General features: G+C 38.0%; 1 protein-coding gene across 12 annotated transcripts; it reads right to left on the bottom strand.

Annotated features, from left to right (window-relative positions):
- Nucleotides 1-355: 355 nt before the first annotated feature.
- LOC107845597 (integrin-linked protein kinase 1) lies at nucleotides 356-8,216 on the bottom strand. 12 transcript variants are annotated; one of them, XM_047398015.1, is made up of 10 exons: nucleotides 7,994-8,216; nucleotides 6,297-6,400; nucleotides 6,115-6,209; nucleotides 5,619-5,739; nucleotides 5,404-5,483; nucleotides 4,617-4,679; nucleotides 4,359-4,471; nucleotides 4,188-4,273; nucleotides 3,778-3,896; nucleotides 356-725 (listed from the first exon to the last, which is right to left on the bottom strand). In XM_047398015.1, the coding sequence occupies exons 2-10, from the start codon at nucleotides 6,378-6,380 to the stop codon at nucleotides 587-589; spliced, it is 900 nt and encodes a 299-aa protein (XP_047253971.1). In that variant the 5' UTR covers nucleotides 6,381-6,400; nucleotides 7,994-8,216; the 3' UTR covers nucleotides 356-586. The 12 variants fall into 12 exon arrangements, with proteins under 12 accessions (XP_047253971.1, XP_047253967.1, XP_016545504.1 ...); XM_047398011.1 differs by having other exon boundaries at nucleotides 6,323-6,400; nucleotides 7,994-8,017; XM_016690018.2 differs by lacking the exon at nucleotides 7,994-8,216 and adding an exon at nucleotides 7,264-7,704 and having other exon boundaries at nucleotides 6,323-6,387.
- Between the last annotated feature and the right edge of the window lie 208 nt (nucleotides 8,217-8,424).

Raw genomic sequence — 8,424 nt, 5'->3', positions numbered from 1 at the left:
AATGCTTCGCAAGTTCATCTGGAATGGCTATAGCATCAAGAACAGACGCGGCTGTCTGATAAGTTAGTTTTGTCTGTCTTAGCTAAAAAAAATCATAACAACAATGCTAGGAGTTTAGGAAGGGATGTGAACAACCTAAAGAAGAGCCACTATTAAATACGTGACCAACACATTATGAGCAAGCTGAATTAGGCTCAGAGATATCAGACAACAACATTGGCCCAATAATTATAGTATAGTAATAATAACATGAGTTCAACTGCTATACACGACTAGATCACTTAAAAGCGATCAACAGGTAACTTCTCATAGCAGCATGAAATGGTAACCGGCAAAACATTGGTAAATAAGTAGATATCACAGGTAAAATTATACTATTGTAATATATTTAGAAATGCCGGTGTATACAAGTTAACTCTTAACAAAATTTGCTGCAAACTCATATCCTTTCAGGAAGTATTCCCTTGAAGATATCTCAAGAAAAACTCACAATTTATTTATATATTTTCATATCTGAAAGGGCAATGCAGAAGCTCTTTTGTAACCAGAGAAATGAAATGCAATATGTGATGCATCAGCTTCAAATTCAACTTATAATGCAGGTACAGCATGTTCCCGAGACTATCTTATCTCGCATAGTCTCATGGATTTTCTCAAGGCGATCAATTATTTCTTGAAATGAGGGTCTGCGATCAGGGTTCTTGTGCCAGCATTCACGAAGCAGCCTGCACACAATGTCATGCCAGTTTCGGTTAATGTTTCTATGCACGTCTCTAAGTTTTGATGTATTTATCAAAGATATTTTACACTAACAGAATTCAGCCTCTGATAGCAGGTCAACTACCTAGTGGTGCTCATAATAGAGATTGACTTGTGATTACTGTACAAGTGACTTGATTGTGTCGGTGCATATAACTTTAGCTCAAATTTCCATATGATGAAGGGAGCTGAGATTGACTAACAAGGAATTTTAAGGAAAAAAAGTGCCTAAGCACCGGATCCTATGCTATGAAGTACAATCAGCAATTAGAAAGCAAATGGCTGTAGCAATCAAAATGGGCACCATGGGATAGCATATAAAAAGGAGTAACCAACTCTCTTAAGTGATTGGAGTGCCTACTTAAGATTTTCTAGCACATGGGTTATCAGTTCGGCACTCAGAAAAGATGAAAAAGAAAACTTGATATTCCATAGTTTCCTATAGTTATACTCCCAATTGTTTTACAGGAACCAAAAGCTAAGAACCAAATAGCCACATTCACGTCCTCTATTCAACTGCCTTCCAGATTCTGCCACAGAAATGAATCTGAGAATGCTACTGCCTATAAGATTGCAACTTCTTTACTTTTATTTTCTTCGAAACAGAAAACAAGTTGCATACGTTTTTCTTTTTTCCTGTTGTACAATTTAGACAAGGGAAAATGCGCAAATACGCCATTAAACTATTAGAAATGGCTTATCTATGCCAACGGTTAAAACGTTTGGCTCATCCATGCTACGCCGTTACAAAATAGGTTCATTTGTGTCATTATTTTCTAATAGTGGTTTCGCAAAACCATTTTTGTCACATGACCTCTCATTGAAAGTCTACGTCACCAAATCCAAATTTTAACAAATATTACTTAAAATCAAAATTAAAAACAACGCATTTCCCCTACCCGACCCACACCAATCCAGTTGATTTTTGGAAGAGCACTGGTGGGGCAGGTTTGGAGTGGTTGCCAAGTTTGTTTAACATCATTTTTAGGGCGGCGAAGATGTCTGAAGCGTGGAGGTGGAGTACGGTGATTCCATTATATAAGAACAAGGGAGACATCCAAAGTTGCAACAACTATAGAGGTGTTAAGTTGTTGAGTCATAAAGGTTTGGAAAAAGGTGGTAGAGTTGAGGCTGAGAAGGATCGTGACTATCTCTGAGAATTAGTTCGGTTTCAAGTCAGGTCGCTCGACTACTGAGGCCATTCACCTTGTGAGGAGACTAATGGAGCAATTTCGGGAAAGGAAGAAGGATTGCACATGGTGTTTATTGATCTTGAGAAGACATATGACAAAGTTTCCAGGGAGATTCTGTGGAGGTGCTTGGACGCTAGAGGGGTGCCCGTGGCGTACATTAGGTCGATTTAAGACATGTATGAGGGTACAAAGACTCGTGTGAGGACGGTAGGTGGATATTCGGAGCACTTTCCAGTTTTGATAGGGTTGCACCAGGGATCGACTTTTAGCCCCTTTTTATTTGTCTTAGTGATGGATGTTTTGACGCGACATATTCAAGGGGAGGTGTCTTGGTGTATGTTATTTATGGATGATGTGGTACTGATTGACGAGACTCGAGGAGGAGTTAATGATAAGTTGGAGATTTGGAGACAACCGCTTGAGGCAAAAGGATTTCGATTAAGCAAGACCAAGACGGGGTACTTGGAGTGTAAGTTTAGTGATGTATCGCAAGAGGCTAGCGTGGTGGTGAAACTAGACTCTTAGGCCATTCAGAAGAGGGAGAATTTCAAGTATCTGGGGTCTATGATTCAGGGAAATGGTGAGATTGACGAGGATGTCATGTATCGTATTGGGGCAGGGTGGTTGAAATGGAGGCTCGCTTCGGGAGTTTTATGTGATAAGAAGGTGCCCTCGAAGCTTAAAGGGAAGTTCTACAGAGTGATAGTCCAACCGGCTATGTTGTATAAAGCGGAGTGTTGTTCAGTAAAGAACTCTCACATTCAAAAGTTGAAGGTGGCGAAAATGAAGATGTTGCGATGGATGTGTGGCCATACCAGGAAAGATAGGGCGAGGAATGAGATTATTTGGGAGAAGGTAGGAGTTGCTTCGGTGGATGACAAGATGCAAGAAGTGAGGTTACGTTGGTTCGAGCACGTAATGACGGGGGTTCTGATGTGCTAGTGTGGAGGTGTGAGACCTTGGCTATGGATGGTTTTAGGCGGGGTAGAGGTAGGCTAAAGAAATATTGGAGGGAAGTGATTAGGCATGATATGAAACAGTTATAGCTTACAGAAGACATGAACCTTGATAGAAAGGTGTGGAGGACGCGGATTAGGGTAGAGGGTTCGAGGGTGGGAATGCATCGGTAATAGTAGGGGAACGTTCTTTTGTGTCTGAAGTTTCTTGTTTATGGTGTTGTGTGATGTCTATGGTTTCGATTCGATAGTTTTTAGTATTATCTTGTGGGTAGCGGTGTTAGTTTATTTTGCTTACAGTACTAGTTTATATGCATATATGTTTTGTATTTGTTAGACTGTTATCGGTCCTAAGCCGGGAGTCTATTGGAAACAACCTCTCTACTTCACCTGAGGTAGTGGTATGGTCTGCGTACACTCTACCCTCCCAGACCCCACTATGTGGGAATACACTGGGTATGTTATTGTTGTTGTTGTTTCTTTACAATTAAAGGCCTGTCATTAACTTGATTGTACTAAAAAAATGGTTTCTTTCACCTTTCCAAAATCAGCAACATTTCCAAGATTTTGCAATCCAAAGATTTCAAACAAGTTAAATATTAGCACACATTTTTGCAGCAAAAGTAATAAAAACACGCAAAAATACTGTACTTCCAATTTCCCCCAAACCTTCAAATGCAAGATGTAAGACCATTGAAACTGATTACCAAGAGGGTCTCATTCCTAAAGGACACCATATCATTTAGACACTCATGAAATACAAACTATAACAGTTAAGACTTTCATGATCACCACATAGGCATAGTTTTTGTTAGAAGAATAGGGAAAACTGGTAAGGTTTTCAAATGCAGCAAAATTGAATAACATACGTCTTGATTTGCTCAGGAAATATGTATGAAGCGAGATGTGGCCGATAATCTTCATATGCTGTCTTATCTGCCACTTGCTCTGGAGCTTGCTCCCTATTTGATGGTCCTCCTAGGAACATCTGTAATGCAGAAGCATATACTCAGGTTTTACTTTATACTAAAAAGAATAGCGTTGCAAGGCCAAGAATATGATTATATAGCAGATGATCAAAATGTATGTGGATTGTTTTCCTAGATACTACTCTTGTGGGGGCCTAAATTCCCACAGCAAAATTTGAGAACACAGTACTAGGTCAGCATCAATAGCCAATAGGTGTAAGGCAATTTTTCAAAATAACTCAGATGATAAGTAGGGGAAAGTCGTGTAGTCATGTATACAAGTAAATATAAGCATGTAAGTTTTAACTCACCTCGTGGACAATTAGAGCAAATGAAAAAACATCAACACTCTTCCCATATGATTCTCGACGGTAAACTTCTGGAGCCATGTATCGATCTAAATAAACATGGATATAATTATGTTTCAGGAGTCAACTGACCGAGGAAAAGGAAATAAAGATTATCTTAATAATACACTGTACATGATCCAGTCCCTCCGGTCATTTTGTAACCACAAGAATCCTTCTGTTGTGCAATTTTACTAAGTCCAAAGTCCGTGACTTTAAGATGCCCCGACTCATCCTGCAATACATTTCTGCAGGAGTAGAAAGTTGACATAATAGCTGCACATAAATTCTAAACTGAATGACAAAAATATTTTGTAGTCCCTGGATTGACAAGTACCAAGAGGTTTCATGCGTATGAGCTGAGTTAAATGTAGCAAGTGGAACTGCCAGTACCTAGGAGTCAAATCCCTATGGATAATAGCATGAGGCTTATGCTGATGTAGGTAATTCATTCCTCTGCAAATGCAAATAGAGAACTTAGGTTGAAGCTGCTTTAAAGAGTGTGTACAGTGTGACATAATCACAAAAGGTGACGCTGACAAATATTCAATATTTAAGAAGAAGATTTTTGCAGAATGAGAGCACCAAGCTACAAATAAATCACCAAGAATTACTTCCTATATTATGTAAACGAGGTGGAGAACAAATAAAGCTAGCAAGGATGTCTACAAATTTTCATCCTTCCATCAATCTTTTTGGCAGTTCATACTTGCATTAAAAAGTTCGAGGATTGCACGTAGTTGTTTACACCTTTCAACATCCGAGCAACTTTCTACCTATGGCCATGGCCGAATAACTTTTAAGGGGATATTTGGTCATTGCTTGGTTCTGTTCAGAAATAGTGCAAACTTTATACTAAGCACATATTACATATATCAATTAAGAACTCGGACATAAAAATCTGATCCATATATCATCTGTGACGGATCAAATATATCTTGGCATAAGATGCATAGTAAATTTAAAAGCACATTAATACCGGGAAGAGTGCTGCTTTTCCTCTTTTCCAGCTTAATAATTGCATATAGTAGATGATATGGAAAAGAAATTGCAAAATGATAAACTGAAAAAAAGGAGCAAAGTTGAGTGAAAAACAAAGAAACAGAAATGCTGGTAAGTTGTGCTAAAAAGTGTCATGTAACACTTGAATTGGAGGCTAACTTATCACTGAAACTTATACCTTGCAATATCTAATGAATACGCGACTGCTGTCAGTGGATCAAGTCTTCCTTTCTTTCTCAATTGGTCATACAAGCTTCCCTAGATTTCCAATTTGTAGAAATATCAGTGCGAGCATTACTAAAAGCTCGGATCCACGTATAATAACACCCATAATTCAAAGCTACTGAGGTATATCATGTGACCAAGTGCTCCTGAATATCATACACGACTTACATTTCGAAGATACTCCGTGAGAACGATCAATCGATCAGATTGATTTAGAACAGTGAGAAACTGCACAATATTGGGATGGCGCAACTTTTGCCACAACGCTAGTTCCTTCAGAAAAGCATTCCTGTGAAGCTCTCAATTATGGATGCTATGAATCCAGATGTTAAAGCCAATTGACAGAGTTATTGTTACAACATATTAATCCGAAATTTGGAAGAAAAAAGTAATGGAGATCCAAAAAGCCATAGAAATTATGAACATAATCAGAGTCCATTACTTGGGGAAGGACCTTTTAGCAAGCATTTCACATATAGACCTGGAGTAAAATTATCTCCTTGGTAGTACAGTTGGTTCTTAGTTTTACCGAAGATATAGAAGACCTTAAAAAAGTTACTGTAATGGATAAGTAAGAGCATAACAGCCAACCACTTCCAATCAGTCCCATCAGTAGTGGATGTGATTTTAAAATTACAGCTCTGTAAAAAATCAGTGAACTTACTTCACCATTGGGTTTGATGCAATGGGAGCACGAATGGTTTTTGCGGCAACTTCAGTACCGCGCCACTTTACTAAATAAACTTCACCATATGCACCCTGCTATTTGCACTCACAGTCATTAACAATCAGAACAAATATAAAGTAAATTGACACATTAAAGAACATAGTCAAGTTGATATTTGCCTTGGATTCTGGGTAAAAGACATTACTTCTCCAATAAGAGTTGCATCCTTCATGTCCACTTCTCCATGACCAATTATACAACATGGTGTATCTGAGTCACACAACTACGTAAGCAAAAAGAAATGAAGGTTAAGAAGAAAGTTTGATATCATACAACATTTCCTGGAAATTCATATTATATAACACTGCCACAAAAATAAAGATGACATAGCGATAAAAAACATGCAGTTATGACAAGGATCCTATCTACATCAACTCATCCAGAAGGCATACTTATGACTTGGCCTCTCCTCTTTACCTGCTGGGGATTATTGTCACTTAGCCTCCTTTATTTTTCTCAAACTAATAAGCTAGCTGATCACAAGATTATCTCATATGGATTAGGTTAAATGAGTTGGAGTTCAAACTACAATATATTCTCACACAAAATGGATGGCTCATAGGATGTCATGGTTCAGACATACTCATAAAATCACTTACAACAGAAGAACAGATGAAGAAAAACAAAAGAAACAGGAGGATGTCTCACAGATCTTAAACATTGTATAGATCCCCTAATTCATTCACAGATCTATCTCCCCCCCTCCCCCTACTCTCTGATAGCATCCATTGAGAGTGGTGTAACTGCTACACATATTCCATGGTCCAAGTTCAAGCCCAAAATGAGGACCCAAAAGATCCTTTGAGAACATCCTCTTTTGCTGAAGTTAAAACCAAATTTAATGCTCCTATGCATATACTAAGGAGTGAGAATGCTAAAGAGTACATGTCAATCATTTCAGTCCAGCATGAGATGACATGGGATTCTCCACCAGACAACTTATGTTCTGACAACCTCTCAAAGTGGAGTTTCTGAGAGGAAGAATAGGCATATACTTGAGACAGCTCAGCTGTTATTGCTCCAAACAAAGGTTCCTAAACAATTTTGGGTCTATGTGGTTTTATGGGTTGTTTTCTGATTACTCACATGCCATCTGCTGTGCTTGTTGGTGTCCCTTATAGTGTTCTCTTTCCACACAAGTTACTGTTTCCGGTGGAAAATAGGGTGTTGGAAGAATGCTATGTTTGAGATGTCCGACCATCTGTTACTAAGCTGGACCCAAATCGCTTGAAATATATTTCTTGGGCTACTCTCGCCTTCAGAAGGGGTACTCTTCTAAACTTCACATATTTTGGGTATTTTTCGAGAATATTACATCCTTCTATGCACCGCTTGTCTACCTCGAGGAGGAAGATGAGTAGTTAATCTACCGAGTCACAGGTGCTTTGACAGTTCTTCTATTGAACACTGATGGATTATATAAGTAGGTGTTTCGACATGAGTCACTCGATATTTGAAAAGTGGTAATATTTGGAGTTAAGTCGAAAAAGAATATTTGGAAGTTAAAGCTATGTGAAAATACTATTAAAGTTTTGTGAGTTAACTCTTGAAACTCCTTTAAAAAATTCATTACACCTATTTTTCAAACTTCAAATTCCATATTTCAAGTTAGAAGTTGAAATAGAGGGCCAATTTGATAACCTTATTTAAAATAATCTCCAACTAACTTTTTCAAATTTTTGAAAAATTATGTGTGAACATAATGGGTCAGAATCGTGTCTAATGAGTCACTAACTACAAGCACTATCAAGACCATCAATTGTGCATTTTTACTCTAGTAGGCAAGAGATCAATGGTACATATCCTCCAACCGTACCTTTGTCATCAGATCCTCCTCCAGGAAACTTTGACCTTCCTATCGCTCTACACAAAGGTACACATCAGTGCAAATCTGCATATCCCATTGTTAATTATGTTTCTTGTGACCACAATTCTCTTAATTCTATTTCTTTGATTGGCTATCTAGACTCTGTATATGTACCTAAAATAATGGAGACATTGAATCATCCTGGATGGTGTGATGAAATGCTTGAGGAGATAAATGCTTTAGATAAAAATCACACAGAATTTGGTGGATTTAAACAAAGGGTCCTGTTATCAGAAATTGGAACTGGAGTTAGTTAGAAATTGGAATTGGAGTTAGTTAGTTTTAAAAGTTAGTTACTACAACTATAGTGCCCACTTTTCAGGAAGTTAGTTAAGGTTGTTAGTGACTGTCAGTTAGAACAACTATCAAGAAAAATATTC

Source organism: Capsicum annuum, chromosome 10 (genome assembly GCF_002878395.1).
Source record: "Capsicum annuum cultivar UCD-10X-F1 chromosome 10, UCD10Xv1.1, whole genome shotgun sequence".
Classification (NCBI taxonomy): Eukaryota; Viridiplantae; Streptophyta; class Magnoliopsida; order Solanales; family Solanaceae; genus Capsicum; species Capsicum annuum.
The sequence above is the reverse complement of the archived record's forward strand: the minus strand, read 5'-3'. Positions and strand labels throughout refer to the sequence as shown.